The 15,583-nt window shown below is 52.8% G+C and overlaps 1 protein-coding gene across 3 annotated transcripts in view; it reads left to right on the forward strand.

Moving 5' to 3' along the window:
- Positions 1 to 14,207, forward strand: part of CNKSR3 (CNKSR family member 3) — a 103,987-nt gene extending 89,780 nt beyond the window's left edge. For 2 of the 3 annotated variants that reach the window (XM_075554348.1, XM_075554350.1), the window contains 6 exons: positions 2,854 to 2,922; positions 3,176 to 3,322; positions 6,787 to 6,911; positions 9,356 to 9,564; positions 10,026 to 10,115; positions 12,725 to 14,207. In XM_075554348.1, the coding sequence (XP_075410463.1) occupies positions 2,854 to 2,922; positions 3,176 to 3,322; positions 6,787 to 6,911; positions 9,356 to 9,564; positions 10,026 to 10,115; positions 12,725 to 13,023 (939 nt within the window). In that variant the 3' untranslated portion in view covers positions 13,024 to 14,207. The remainder of the gene's footprint in view (positions 1 to 2,853; positions 2,923 to 3,175; positions 3,323 to 6,786; positions 6,912 to 9,355; positions 9,565 to 10,025; positions 10,116 to 12,724) is intronic. The other variant, XM_075554351.1, reaches the window with a different exon arrangement.
- The last annotated feature ends 1,376 nt before the right edge of the window (positions 14,208 to 15,583 follow it).

Genomic DNA, 15,583 nt, shown 5'->3' on the forward strand with positions numbered 1-15,583 from the left:
CTACTCTTTGTCGGAGACCCGTGTCCATGGGAACCAAGCAATGATAAGAACACAACCGTGTGCCACTTGGTGTGTGTGTGTGGCTTGCAGCCGGATGAATCCAGGACCCAGAATGTCAGATATCTGTTTATTCTTGAAAGTTTTGAATTGTGGTCAGTACACATGTCACTCATCGCCACGTCAACACACGTGCAATTCCGTGGCACCCGCCCGTGTATGCTGCTGCTTGGCCAGTGCCACGACCCGCCTCCACGTTTTCCCATCTCCGCCTCTCTCAAAGCTCGGTGTCTTCTCGTGTTTGCTGCTGCTTGGCCAGTGCCACAACCCACCTCCACGTTTTCCCATCTCTGCCTCTCTCAAAGCTCGGTGTCTTCTGCCTGGGAAGCGTTGGAGCTGTGTTGACACCCTGTTGCGTCTAGCTGGCTGTGCAGTTCCAGGTTGTAGCTGGGCCTCTTGACACATTCCGGCCCTGGGTACCCAGGTGGAACAAGGTCATGTTATGGCCCAGCGCACACAGAACCCCTCCCAGAGCGGCCTTGTGGCTCTCCCATCCATCACCAGACTCAGAATCAGAGTGTTCTCGTGGAAGGATGGGGTCAGGTTGGCATAAGTCATCCCACTGTGCTCCCAGGGGAATTGTCTTCCTCCTCCTCCTCCTCCTCCCCCTCCTCCTCCAGGGGTCTGTGTGTGCTGGGCCGTAACATGACCTTGTTCTACCTTGGACTCCAGGCTGAGTCAAGGCCAGCGGGCCTTCTCCAGTCTTAGCTGTGCTGCTTTCGGAGGCGCCCTGAGAGGCACGGAGCATGCGCAGGTCTGGCTGGCAGTGTCTGGCGATTGTCTATCTGCCCTCTCTGCTGAGGTTGTTCAAGACCTCGATAAGAATCTCACCAGGATCCCAGCCATAGCCCAGTGCCCCGACCCCGAGATCAGGTGACAACCAGATTAGCATCCGAAGGACAGTGGCCTTTTTCAGGTCATCGCCCTTCTGCAGCCAAACGTAGACAAGCATTGACTTTCAGTGGTCCGGCTCTGGCAGCCCGAGGTGGGGGTGTCTCGGTATCGAGCTCTCTCTTTACCGGCGTTCTGCCAAGCAGACCTTGTAATCACTTGGTAGGGACACTTGAGGAATGAGTCGCCCCAGGATCCTTAGGAAGGGATGTCACCTCAGGCCACTGGAGATGGTTTTGGAGGGCGGCACATCTGTGAACAGGACTCCTTGGCCCTGGGGCCTTCTCGGAATGCGGAGGGGGAGGGTGTAAGGTGGGTACACGCTGGACCTTCCCGTAACAAATGTCTCTTTCAATCTGGGCTGCAGCGATCAGATCTAAGTAGGTAGTGGGCTGAACTTGACACACCAGGGCCCGCAACGGGAGCCCTGGTAAGTTCCCGTTTTCTGAGTGCCTCACTAGGGACTGGAAACAGGTCATCTCCCCGTGGGGAGCACAGACCAGCCTCTCAGGTGAGGTGCTTCTGGTTGTTATGGCGACAGCCTGGCTGTTTTTAAGGCTTTGCGTTGGACCTGCATGGACCTGGGCGGTGCGTCTGCTGCTGGGAACTGTAGCGAGAACCCTCGCCCGTGTGTCCTGAGAGGGACTGGCCGCCCTCCTCATGCCCCGAGGGGCGACGCGTGAGGCTGGCTGTACACCGTTCCGCGGCCATGGTGCCAGCCACACAGTCCCATCTTCTGGCTGAGATAACACAGGACTGTCATTAGGAATTAGAGGTCCTTCCTTTCCCGCCCTGTCAGCCATAGGAGGGGCCTCCCAAACATTGGTGGGACATTTCAGGGATCCTTTAGTTCCATCTTGAAGCCCCTCGTGTGGTGTCTTCGTAAGCATGGGCTACTCCTGGGCTGCTTGCACCGGGAATGCTTAAGAACACACATCTAACAAACACTCGATAGCCCTTTATGACTAGGTACGTATACGCAGCACACATGCATATATTACCACCACCACCCCTAAATTTGTAGCTAAGTATTATTATGGTTGGAGCCCTAAAGGCAGAGCAGATACAAGTTTGAGTTCTAACTGCAAGGTCAGCAGTTTGAAACCACCAGCTCCTCAGCTGGAGAAAGACGGGGGCTTTCTACTCCTGCGAGGAGCCCAGTCTTGGGAACTCACAGTGTTCTGCCCTGTCCTGCAGGGCCGCTTTGAGTTGACTCCACAGCAGTGCGTTTGGGTCTGTTATTAGGGGAACAAAGAAGCCTGGACCTTGTTGTCACTGAAAACTCAGTCTTCTTGGACTCCTCCTCCTTAAGACAAAGAAAACCTTTCAGTTGGGTTTCCTTTAGGGGGATAGGCATCTTTATGGCCAAGCTCTCCCTGGTTGAATAGCCTTTTCATAGGGATTCTTTAACGGCTGTTTTATCACATGGAGATGGCAAGGAGAGAGAGAGAGAGAGAGAGAGAGAGAGAGAGAGAGAGAGAGAGAGACTCTTCTTAATCATTTACAAGGAAGTGGCAGTCAGAACCACAGAGATGGTGTTTACAAGTTTGAACAATGGGCTTTCACAGACTCATTTTAAGGGAGATATTTTTACAACAATCAGCTGCTTTTATCACCTCATCATTGTCCATCATGGTCTGTAATGCGTCTATATTCCCCGGGCCTCCTTCGATGAGCCCTGTGTTTGGGGCCAAGCATCAGCTGATCACAGGCCACATGGTATATTCCTCTGCCAGGCTCCACAGCTCCTGTGGTCACGGGAGACGAAAGTCGGCTGATTTCTTTCCCCCCACTAAAAGGTCATCGCCCTGCTGGTGGTCTGCAGAAGCAGGAAAAAGGGGGCAGAGGCGGGGAAAATGAGAGGGTGTCAGAGAATGACCGGGCTCTGTGTTTCCTTCTGTTTAGTCTCCGGCCGACAGATCGCAGCGGATCCACGCTGGTGACGAGGTCATCCAAGTCAACCGGCAGACGGTGGTAAGCGTGTACGCCGAGCCTTCGGGCTCACTGTCCATCTCTAGAACCTTCCTTAAGCCCCAGCCTGTCTTGCTTGAGCTTGTTAAACACGTGCAGTGTGTATCCAGCGTCCCACTCTCCCAGTTTGTACCAAAGCGAGCAGACTCTCCTCTGCCCACTTGCCCGAGCCTTCTGGCGATCGCTTCTAACTAAGGTTTGATGTGTTCCCTGATTCCCACGTGAGCCCCTTGCCTCTTTCTTTGCTTTTTTCAAGGTGGGGTGGCAGCTCAAAAACCTGGTGAAGAAGCTGAGAGAGAACCCCACAGGGGTTGTGCTACTGCTGAAGAAGCGTCCCACGGGGTCCTTCAACTTCACCCCCGCACCCCTGAAGAACCTGCGCTGGAAGCCGCCTCCCGTGCAGGTAGCTCAGGGTTGTTACCCAGCCCGTCTCGGTGCAGGGAGGCCAGGGTGAGCCAGCCTCCCTGGCATTGCACACCCACCAGACGGAAGGGACCTTTGACCAAGTGAAGGAGTTTCGGGCCAGGAGTTGGCTGTGTTCCTGCGTCTGATTGTGTGCAAACTCCACCCTGTGAACATAGCCATCCCAGAGCTGTGCGGTCCCAGGGCAGGGGCCCCATTTGCGACGTGCGACTGTTTTCATTGAAGGCCTGAACTTACAGACAATTAGGATTTGATGTCCTCGTTGCCATGTTGAAGGTACCTTGTGGCCTCTTCTGACTGTCTTGTGGCGCCAACCCAAGCATCTCTGATGCCTGGTCTCCTCCACACACATGGAAACAGGTGCCGAGAGAGTCACGCGCTGCCCAGCTATAGGTGATCTTGCCATCCCTCCAACATGCACCTAGTTTCCAGAACACCTGCTCTTTCTGTCAGCCGGATTCGTCCTGCCCTTACCTCACTGCCTGCTTCCTGTCTGGGTGTTGGGTTGTCTGGGTGTAGGGCTCACCCCTCCTCAGAGGAGTCTACCAAGTGCTTTTCAATGTCATGAGGAGCCCTGGGGCATATTGGATTACTCCTTGGGCTGCTAATCATGAGGTCAGTAGTTTAACTCCACCAGTTGGTCTGCAAGGGAGAAAATGAGGCCTTCTCCTTCTGCACAGCGTTTGTTGTTCTGGGCCATCGAGTCAGGACTGATCGCCCTGAGCACAGCAGAGGGAAACACTGCCTGGTCCAGGGCCGTCCTCACAGTTGTTCCTATGCTGGATCCCATCACTGCAGCCCCGGGGTCAGCCCGGCTCCTTGCCAGAGTGTGTCCCTGCCTCCGCTTTACAGCCTTGGAAACCATACAGGCCAGTTCTACTCTGTCCTGCAGGGTTGAGGATTGACTCCATAGCAGTGTTTTGCTTTTTATTTTTTTAAGCTGTCTGGCTACTGAAAAAGCTTATTAGTCTGTTTTCAGGTCACACTCCTGGTAAATGAGGATTCTTGATACAGAGTATTTTTTTTTTACTGTGATAAACATGTATGTAGCAAAGTACAATTCAGAGACATGAATCAGGGTCATTGTGTGTGGTTTCTCTCACCCTCAACAGCACCCAGAGTCTCCTCAGTGTGGGTCTCCCTCTCCTTCTCCCTAGGAGAGCCATTGAGGGCCCTGGTGACATAGTGCCTACGAGCTGGCCTACTAGCCATAAGGTCAAAAGTTTGAGGCCATCGGGTATTAGAAAGACAAGGCTTTCTACTCCTGTAAAGAGTGACAGGCTCGGGCACCCCCAAGTCCTGTTCTACCCTGTCCCGTGGGGTCGCTGTGAGTCAGGGTTGACTCGATGGTAGTGCGTTTGGGGAGAACCAGCAGTCTGAGCTCAGGATGGTGTATGTTTGTTGCAGATGGTTCATGGAACTGAGTCAGGTGGTGCTTATCCTTTAGGGAGCAACGTGTGCAGCAGGGAGTTTCCCAGGCTCACCCGTCATGCAGCACCCATCCGAGTGAACCTCGGGACTCGTTTCTTGTTAGGGCCTTCTACTCTGTGAAGAGTGACAGGCTCGGAAACCAGAGGGGCAGTTGTGCCCTGTCCTGTACGGTTGCTATGAGATGGGATCAACACAGTGGCTGGCAGCGAGAGAGTATGAGATTACTTTATCAGGGAATTCTCCAGTGAACTTTTCCTTCGAGCTTTTAAAAAAGTCTTTCAACTTTGTATGCGTATGTCTTTCTCTATCTACGGATCTCTCTAGCTGTCTTTCTTTAAAGAGAACATTTATTGAGTTGCAAATGGGACAAGGGCAAGACTACTGCAGAGATACAGCATCGGGCAGAGGGAGCACATTGGCAGAGGTGGTAATGGGTCTCTGGGGTTTCTGAGGATCCCGGCTCTGGCCCCATCTTCTAGGGCATGCTGAGATGCCCACCTGAGAGTGAGGAGTCCATCTGAGGGGTGACGTGTTCGCCGCCCAGGTCGAGGCTCTGGAGGTGACAGCATTCTGGGAGAGTCCAGCCAAGTCCTTGTCTCTCTGTGTCCCCATGTCCCTCCCAGCCCAGTGGCTGTCGGCTGGCACCTTCATGGGAACGGGCCACCTGCGCTTTTCTGTCCACAAAGCAGCTGGTGGGGTTCTGACCGCCAGCCTGTCCATATACTGCCAAGCGCTTAACTCTTGTGCCACCAGGGTTCCTGCTGAGGCCTAAGCAGGGTAATGACAGAAAACGTGCCTGGATTTTTTTTTGTTAAGTTTCAAAACGAACTTGTGTGTGTGCACAATATAGAGAGCCCTGCTGGCAGAGTAATTAAGCATTGGGCTGTCATTCTCTTGGTCAGCAGTTCGAAACCACCAGCTGCTCCATAGAAGAAAGACAGGGCTTTCTCCCTCCATCAAGTTACAGTCTGGGAACACCCACAGGGGGTGCTATGAGTCAGCATTGACTGGGTGCCTGTGAGTGTGTGTATAATACAGAATTAAAGCATTGTGGGGTTGTGCATTTACCATGGCCTCACCGGGAACCTGTGTCCTTTTGACTTACTGTCATGCTCTGTTGTCACAGCTACCCAGGGCTGGCCCTGTTCTTCCTGGTTTATGAGTGAGGCACAGAGGTGGGGCGTCATTTCCCCCGAGATACACAGCTAGCCAGAGGCGTAGACTGGATCATAACGGAGAGGGAGGAACCTAAATCCACAGCCCTCACCAGTAGAAGCAGTGGGAGCTCCTCGGACTCCACCACAACGGGTCCATGTCTGCTGTTAGCCGTCCTCCGGCTGGTCCTTGACGTGCACGGTGGAAGAATGCACTGCCCTGCCTCTGCCCTCCGCCGGGGGGTCAGTGATTGCAGGGTTTCCCATGACCCAGTTTCAGATGGCCGGCCTTTTTTCCTAGTCCAGCTCAGTCTGGAAGCTGGGCTGCACACTGCTGAGCACCTGAGCCGCACACCAGCCTCCACTGAAAGATGGGTGGTGGCCATATAGGTCCGCTGTTGGGTGGGATTTGAAGTCAAGTCTCCCCCAAACAAAAAACCATCACTACCATCAAGTCGAGAGCCCTGCTGGCATAGTGGGTCATGCGTGGGGCTGCTAACCACCAAGGCAGCAGTTCAAAACCACCAGCCACTGCGCGGGAGAAGGATGCGACTTTCTACTCCAGGAAAGAGTTACAGGCTGGGAAGTCCACAGGGGCAGTTGTCCCGTCTCTTTTAGGGTGGATCTCCCAGGGAGAAGGCAAGAATTCTGTGCTGGAACCACCTCACGTGGGCAGTCCCAAACTCCCCGTTAGCATTGAGTGTCCCCGTAGAGCCATGCAAGCTGCAGGTTGCTCAGGACTGGACACGCTTGGTGGAGTCACTTTGCTGACACGGGTCATGGTGCCAGGCTGGGGCGTGGGGAGGTGACCCGGAGTAGGCCTCCACCTCTGATGCCCCTTGTCCTGCTCTCATTTCAGACCTCTCCTCCGCCCACGACCACCCAGTCCCCCGAGAACACCACAGACAGCTCTCTGAGGAAGGAGAAGCCGGCCATCCTGGACCTCCACATCCCGCCCCCGCCAGCCGTGCCCTACTCCCCCCGGTACGTCCCGGGCAGCTCCCGGGTGGGTGTGGTCCTTGTGCCTGGCGGCTGGCTGCGGAGACCACCGGGGCACTGCTGGAGGAAGCTGCAGAGGGGAGGGGAGTGCAGGGACAGGTCCTGGAAGTGTGCAGCTTGGAGTCCTGTCATTGGTGGGAAGGGAGACACTGTAATAAGAGAAGATTAAAGTACCTTACTTTGGCCAAGTGCATGAAAACATACAACCTTGTGTCGGGTACGCATTGTGAACACACCTCCCGGGGAGGATTTGGGGCCTGGAAGCGTCAGCTGTCGTCTCTGTACCAGAAGCATTTCGGTGGAGGAGGATGCTTGTGAGATGAGTGATGGGGACTGTTGTGTACAGATGTCCTCTTTACAGGACTTACAGAAGGAACCAGTGCAGGTGTGGGGTGTCCATATTCTTGGGGGGGTTGTGTTGTCGTGCTCTCCTCTTACATCGCGTTGATCTCAACACAGTGACTGCCCATGTGGGAGCCCTGAGGGCATCGTGGTTGTGCATTGAGTTGCTAACGTCAAGGTCAGGAGTTCAAAACCACAGCCCACTCTGTGGGAGAAAGATGGGGCTCTCTTTGAGTCGGAATCGGTTTGATGGTATTATTGGGGGGGTTGTTCGGTCCTCTTCCTGAATCTTGGCTTGTCCAGCACTTACCAGATAGCATATAGCTGCCAGGAAGGCCCTGGACAAGATGGACCGGCACAGTGGCCAAAAGAGTGGGCTCAAATGTAACAACTGTGAGCACGGTACAGGGCTGAGCTGTGTTTCCCTCTCTTGTGAGTCGGGTCGCTGTGAGTCGGCACCTAACAAAACGAGATTTTTTACAAGAGTCAAATGCCATGTCTTCCTCCCATGGAGCCCCTTGGGTTGGTTCCGAATGCTGACCTTTTGGTTCACAGCTGAGTGAACATAACCTTTGCCCCTAAGGGAACAGGAGGGTATGCCTGGGGACACACCCACCCCAGGGTATCTTCTTACAATAAGTCATGCAGATGGGTGATGACAGAAAACACAGTAACGAGGCAGGGAAGCTTCATTTCTGGGGAAATGATGAGCCAGGCTTCCAGGTTCCAAAGGGGCTGGATTTGAAGGGGAGAGGTGTGTGACACAGCAGATTTTCTTCAGAATAGCGGGATGTCACAGGGAAACAGCCTGGTTTCTGGCTCACCTTTGTGCCTAGTGGAGTCAATATTTTCTCTAATCCCTTTGGCACCGAGTGTGTGATGAAACAGGGAATACAAGCAAGTAAGTATAACCGGCCAGTGGCACGCACTCAGCTCAGCCGCTACTGGTAACCCAGTGTTTGCCAGAGTCTGTACTTTTGTTCGGAAAGTAGTCTCTGCTGGGCCTTTGTGTTTTGGACATCATATTTAAAATATGACAACTCATCAAGAGCCCTGCCTGCTGGACCTCGGCAGTGCTACTCCTCCGGCCATGAAGAAAGTGATTCCACAGATCGTACCTGACCACAAATTGCATCTTTGTTGTTGACAGGGCAGTACAGCCACAGAAACCCGAGAATATAGAGGTGCCCCTTTGGAAAATCGATATGAATTGTTCAGATGTGTTTGAAAACGATGGCACTTACTCTGAGGTCCTCCATAAAAAACTCACGGCATCGAGTCAGTGCCGACTCATAGCGACCCTATGGGACCGAATAGAACTGCCCTTGTGAGTTTCTGAGATTGTAACTCTTCACTGGAGTAGAAAGCCCCGTCTTTCTCCCTTGGAGTGTCTGGTGGTTTCCAACTGTCGACCTTGTGGATTGTAGTTCATCGCATAACCACTACACCACGAGAGGATCCTCATTCTCATGGCCTCAGGCCATGTCTCATCCTCATTCAATGTGACCGGTGCACACCGGCAGGGATCCCTGATGGCCTCGTGGGTTACACATCGGGCTCCTAACTGTACGGGCAGCGGTTGGAAGCAGCCAGGTGCCCCTCGGGAGGAAGACGAGGCTTTCCGGTCCTGAAAAAATTGACAGCACAGGTTCCCAAACTGGTTTGAGCTCCCGCCCCTTTGTGGGGAGGGGAGTGGAAACTCCCACCCATTGCCTTCCTGATAATGGACACCTTTTGGATGATAGTCTGTAATCCAGGATAAAGTGTAGGTGTCACCACTTTGGGAAACCCCGAGTTGCACTCTCAGAAACTCACAGGGCAGTCCTCTTCTGCCCCACAGGGTGGCTGAGTCAGAATCGACCTGATGGTAGTGAGCGGTGAGCCCTGGGTGTGTGCTGGAAGGGGTCATGGGACAACAGGATGCCTGTGACGGAGGGGCAGCTGGGCATGAGGAAAACAATGCTTTCTCCTGCAGCACACTAGAGGAGTTTAGCCGTCTTCTGTGTGCCAGTCAGAGCAGGCTTCCTCCCTGCTTCTGTGTAGGAGAGTTCTTGTCATCAGCTTACAGCTTTCCTGTTCTCTTCCAGGGAGGAGAAGGGGGGCTTGGTTTATGGAGGATTCAGTAAGTGCAAACAGCCCTTGCCTGCTCCCAAAGGCTCAGAGTCCCCAAATTCCTTCCTGGACCATGAGAGCAGAAGGCGCAGATTCACCATTGCCGACTCGGACCAGCTGCCCGGCTATTCCGCCGAAACGAGTATTCTGCCCACAAAGCTCAGAGAGAAAACACCATCTTATGGTGAGTTCCTGGTGCTTGCGTTGTTCTGCCGGCTGTGTTTGCTTCGCTTCCTGGTTCCTTTCCTGTTTGGGAAGGTGCTGGGTGAGTCTGGCAGACTGGAGTGGTAACCCCGAGGAAACCATAAATCTGCGTGCTGGGCGGGGCTCGAGCCCTTTCTCATTCACAGCCGCGCAGTGGAGCCCGGTGCAGTCTCAGCTCCATCTGCATCCAAGCTCCGCTGTCTCCATGGTCAACTTGGACCCCTCAGCTGCCTTGCTCTGCAGACATGCAGTTGCTGTGTCCTGCCTCTGACCTTCGCTGCGCACAGTCTTGCTGTTCTTTAAAAGATGTCATCGTGTCTGCATGTGGTGCTGTTTGTCACACTGCCGGGGCAGAGTTATACAGGGAGCAGTGGGGCAGAGTTCTCTGAAGCCCAGACATTCGCCAACCGTGCCCTCTTTCTCCCTGCCCTCTCTGAGCAGGCAAGCCGCGGCCCTTGTCCATGCCTGCCGACGGGAGCTGGATGGGCATTGTCGACCCTTTTGCGAGACCTCGAGGCCACGGGAGGAAAGGTGAGTTGCATGGAAGCCAACCCAGAATTGAAAATGGGGACTCCAGCCCTAATGATCAACTTTAATGATAGTGAGTTTTTTGGTTTTTTTCCTTCTCATCTGCAAAAACAGATGGGTCGATGACTGCTATCAGCCTTGTTTTCAAAAATGGCAGAAGGACGTAATCCTGGCGGTTCTAAGTATCCTCATTAGTCTCGTGTGTTTTTAAGAGGTTGCGGGCATTAACGACCTCGTGTTCCTATGGCAGAAGGTCATTCATTCAGTAATAACGTCGTCAGTTTTATGACGATTATTAAAGTCAGTTTGATTTCTGATGAACTGGCTTGTGCTTTAATTTTCCCCCCACTCCAGTCCCAGAGGCAAAGATTAATTGCTATGTGAAAAGAAAATCACGTTTCATTTCCTGTGATCAAAGTTTCGGGTGGTTACACGAGTCTCGGTGAAAGTGTGTACAAAGTTTCTTCCCCTTGAGGGATCGATCACCTGCAACTATCTGCAGTTATCCTCCAGCCATGTTCATTCACACAGAGCAGGTGAAAGCTGACAGTTCTCTGGGCTTTACCTAGAGAGAGGGAGGGCATTCTAGAAGCCAGGCCAACCCTGACATATGCAGGGCACTGGCTCGGTTGTCACAGTGCGCCTGCATCCACTGGTAGACACTCCAGTGGGAAGAGGAGAAAAGCCAGTCTGGAGTTTAAGCCTCCCACGGAGGCCCAGGGAAATCTTGTGAGCCATCAGCAGGTGGCAGGGCTGTCCTTTGTTTAGGCTTGTGGGCTCTTGACTACACTGCAAGCTGGGATGTAGCCTTTTTCCCTCCCTGTACACCCGCGGAAACCCACAGGGCAGCTCTGCTCTGCCCTGCGGGGTTGCTTTGAGTCGGAATTGACTCAGTGGCAGCGAGTGAGTTTCCCTACACATATTGAAGGAGCCCTCGTGGAGTGGTAGGTTAAAAGCATTGGCCCACTAACCACATGGTCAGCAGCTCCATGGACAGTCTGGTAAACCCTAGGGACCATTCTGCCGTGCTCTACAGGCAGCAGATTCTGTGCCATGAGTCAGGCAGCAGATTCTGTGTCCATATGGAGTTTGGGAATGTGAGGAATACTTTGCTCCCCCTTCCCTCCTTTGATGTGTTTCTTAGGATGATTGTTTTACAGTAAGCAGTGTCGGCACAGGGCCCACATTTAGTTTTGTTTTGCTTTGTTTTCAGAATATTGCTTTAAAAACCCACTGCCATGGAATCACTCCTGGTTCATAGAAACCCTGGTTTCTGAGATGGTAGGCGTTCCTGGGAGCAGAGAGATCAGGGCCCTTCCGTCACCTGCTCCTTCACACGCTGCCCTTGAGGCCATTCTGACTCACAATGACCCTACAGGACAGGAGAACTGCCCCTCTGGGTTTCGGAGGCTGTAAATCTTTACAGGAGCACAAAGCCTCATTTTTCTTCCCTAGAGTGGCTAGTGGTTTCGAACTGCTATCCTTGAGGTCAGCACCCAGCATGTAAGGAGGACTTCTACCAGGGCTCTTCCTGGGGTATAATCTATCCTCTGCAAAGACACAACTCATGGCTTGTCGTGTATTCACAGAGGGGTGTCACCATCATCACTGTCTAATGCCAGACCATCTTTGGGTGGGCTTGAACCACTGAACTTTCAGTTAGTAGCTTAGTAGTAGTACTTAATAACTACTGTGTCTCCAGAGCTTCTTGAAGTAAGGTGGGCCTCTTCCAGTTCTGCTCTCTAGACACCCATTAGATTACCTCTCAGAGTAGATGAGTCCTTTCATCGGCAGGGCCAGGGCCCATCCTTGGCAGGGGGAGGGGAGAAGCAGGACATAGGACCCAGTTTTAGATGTGGTGGCAGAATTTGGAGCAAAGACATCCTGTTTGGTAGAGTGGCAGTGAAAAAGAGGAAGGCCCTCAAGAGATGGATCGACACCATGGCTGTAACCACAGGCTCAGGCCTCGGAGCCATGGTGAGGCTGGACAGGACCGGGCAGTATCTCTGTATAGTGTCGCTGTGCATCAGAACTTACTTGGTGCACAGCTTGGTCCAGTGGATGCTGCCTCCATGCTCTGGCGTTGCGGTCACTGTCAGAGGGTGGCTGCTAACAAACAGGAAGGCGTTTTCACAGCTCGGGGTGAGATTTCCCAGTGTAGAGTGCCAGCTGTCTCTCTCTCTGAGCTCCAAGGTCAGTGTCTGTTCACTCTGTGGGCTTGGTGTCCCTGGGAGAGCTCCATGTGTCTTGGGCTCTACCTTCCTCTAGGTGCGAAAGCTCACAGCATAGTGACCTCAGGGTGTGCTCCCCTCCCGACTCGTCTTTCTATTGGGGACCGAGGTTCTCCTGGTCCACTCTATATCTCATATGGACTCAAGAGGCCACCTGGTCCTGTAGATGGAATGAAGTGCCACTGATCCTGCCTCCTTGATGGCAAAGAAGCTAGGATTTAACAACCAACAGGATAATTGCATCACATCACAAACTGGAAGCAAATCACACAAGACTGTGAATCATGGCCCACGCATTTTGGGGGCGGAGGGACAGTGAGCGGGAGCCCGTCAGTCTGTCACCGTGGTAACTGTAATGGCGCTCTTGGCTTTGTCTGACAGGTGAGGACGCCCTCTGTCGGTACTTCAGCAACGAGCGCATCCCTCCCATTGTGGAAGAAAGCGGCTCCCCAGCCTACCGCTTCCCCAGGCCCTCCGCCGAGCGGCACCTGGTGCGGGGCGCAGACTACATCCGCGGGAGCCGCTGCTTCCTCAGCTCAGACCTCCACAGCAGCGCCACCATTCCATTCCAGGAGGAAGGGACCAAAAAGAAGGCTTCCCCGTCGTCCGCAAAGTCGTCCTCCACAGAGCCCTCGCTCCTGGTCAGCTGGTTTACTCGGCTCAAACTGTTGACTCACTGAGAGCGAGCCAGCGAGCGATGGCTGCCTGCAGACGCCTCCTTGCCCCCGGGCTCCCAAGTGCCTCGGCCTATTCTGCCCACTCGCCCTCAGTATTACGTAGTGACCTGTCCTTTCATCCTCGTGGGAAGCTCGACGTGACTGGATGGGAGCAGACCAGGGGACCCTGGGTACCGGCTCGTCAGAGCAGGAGGAAGGAACCAGTGGTTGCTGCTTGTTTTGCTTCCCCAGAGTCGGGACACTCACTCCCCCCGGGATGTGCGGCTCGTGGGCCAGGAAGGTTATGTTTGCTGTGAGGACCTGCTGGGACTGTTCCTTGGTTTGTTTGTTTGTTTTGGAAGGGGAGAGCTAACATTGATGGGCTGTCGCCACACAGATGTCTGGTTTGTGGTCCAGATTCTTTACCTGGCAAAGCCAGTGGAGACAGCCCTTTGGCTTGGGTGTCCCGAGCTCTCTACCTTGTGTGTCAGGGTAGCGGCTTTGACTCTGAGGGGTCAAGTGAGAAGCCCTGATGGGCTTCCAAGCTAGAGATGTGGGTCCAGGCTTGGTGGACCTCGGAGCAGGGCAGCCAATGCAGACACGTGAACACGGTGAGGTCCGGATTCTTCCACACAAAGACACTGCAGTTACTTTGCGAGGGTGGGGAATTGTTGTAAGTTACTCTCTTTAAGGGAAAGCTATCTGACTTGCTGACAGCCAAAGCACCATTCAGACAGAGGAAGTGACAATATTTAGGCTTATGATCTAATAACACCGGTTTGCATTTTGACCTGCTCAATGTTTAACTTCCCAGGAAAAAATAATATATATATATATAGATATGTACCTATATCTGTATCTGCCTTTTTCTAATTAGAAAGATCTGAGACAATCTCCTGGTCACTCGTTTCTCAAGTAGCGTCCAGTATTTCTGGAAAGCGTGTCTGGGTGTTATTAACTCCTTTGTTGGAACTGAATGGATGATGTTTTTTAGAATTATTTAAGTGTTTTAAATACAGTTGTATATTTTTCTTACTCGCGGTCACATGTACTTGAACGTATTTCTGTTTTGCGTCAGACAAGAAACAGATGACAGAGTGTTTCAGGGTGTTTTTGGATTCTCACAGGACCGCCATGGCTGTTGCCACCATGAGAGCTATTGTTAAAAAAAAAAAAATCGGAAAAAAAAATAAAGCCTCTTAAGCATTTTTGGGACTTTATGGATTAGAGATGGAGAACTAAAAAAAAATCCTTACTGACGTCTAATCCATACGCTGTTAGAATTGATGACTTTGTTGCACTGCTGGAAAGCCAGCCAATTAGAGATAGCATCTTCCCTGTAGCATGCACCTGGTGGGGCTCAAGGAGTTGGCAACCACTCACATGTTAGTCTAAACGAATCCAGTCAGACTGCTTTCTTGTCAGCCCTTATTTGAGCAGCAGTGAGGGAACCTGGGATGAAAGAGGCTTGGAGTGTGTACTCTGTTGGGTGCTTACCATAATACGAGGGCAGCTGTGGGAGCAGGGAGGTCCCCAGTAGACCATGGTGATGAGGAGGGAGCCAGAGAGAGAGGAAAGCTAGCCCTGGCCCAGTCCACTGTTACCTCGTGCTAGCTGTGTGGAGAGAGCGGCGACAATCCTTCATTCCCACCCAGATTGAAGGGACAATTGAAGGGATAGGAGCACTTGGTGCCGGAGCCAGCTGCATCACGAGACGTCCATAATGAAGGTCTCACTGATCTGTGGGACCCAATGACCGGCACCAGCATCAGTCTCTGGGTGCGATGAGGGTGCCTCTCTCCTTCCCTCCACCTCTGCTGCCTTGGGTTGACTTCAAACCGTTTTCTCTGAAATTGAACTGGAAAAACAGTGCTGCTGAAAAGGAAAAATAAATGCTTTGAGAAACTCGACTCTCGAGAGAGATCAACGATAACTTTATACGAATCCCTTAGATGTTGGAAGGAACTTTTTTTGGTCTCAGTCCAGGTGTCGGGGCACTCACCCACTCAGGGCTGCAGAGTGGCACCCGAGGGGCATGGTGCTGTACCACGACGGGCTGGTGACCTGGCCAAACCCATCTCAACACCCACCTCTTTTGATGATAAATCACTGGCAGCATCTCTTCCTAATCCTCGAGTCAACAACGTGGCTAACGGGCTTCACACAGGGAAGTGCCCACATTTACTGTTTTTATATGCTATGCAGCATGAGTATAACCCACACAAACACATCAGTGATAGAAGCCACACACACACACACACACGTCAGTATTAAACAGTGGGGCATTTCACATGCGAAGGTGCTAGCCTGATCATATTACAGGGCATAAGGGAACAATGGAAAGAATGCCCGTATGTCAAATTGCCACCCAGGCGGACCCTACGCAAGCAAGCCAGTATTCAAGGAGACCTGCTGTGCTGGTAAGGTAATGCCGGGACCCACATTGACGTCAGGCGACGGGATTTCTTAAAATGCGGCCAGGTCTTGAGCCCTGGTGGCGCAGAAGCCAACGCCCCCAGCTACTCTCTGAAAGGTGGGCAGGTTGCGCCCACGGGCCACGCTGCTGGAGAAAGATGTCCAGCTG

Source organism: Tenrec ecaudatus, chromosome 7 (assembly GCF_050624435.1).
Source record: "Tenrec ecaudatus isolate mTenEca1 chromosome 7, mTenEca1.hap1, whole genome shotgun sequence".
Classification (NCBI taxonomy): domain Eukaryota; kingdom Metazoa; phylum Chordata; class Mammalia; order Afrosoricida; family Tenrecidae; genus Tenrec; species Tenrec ecaudatus.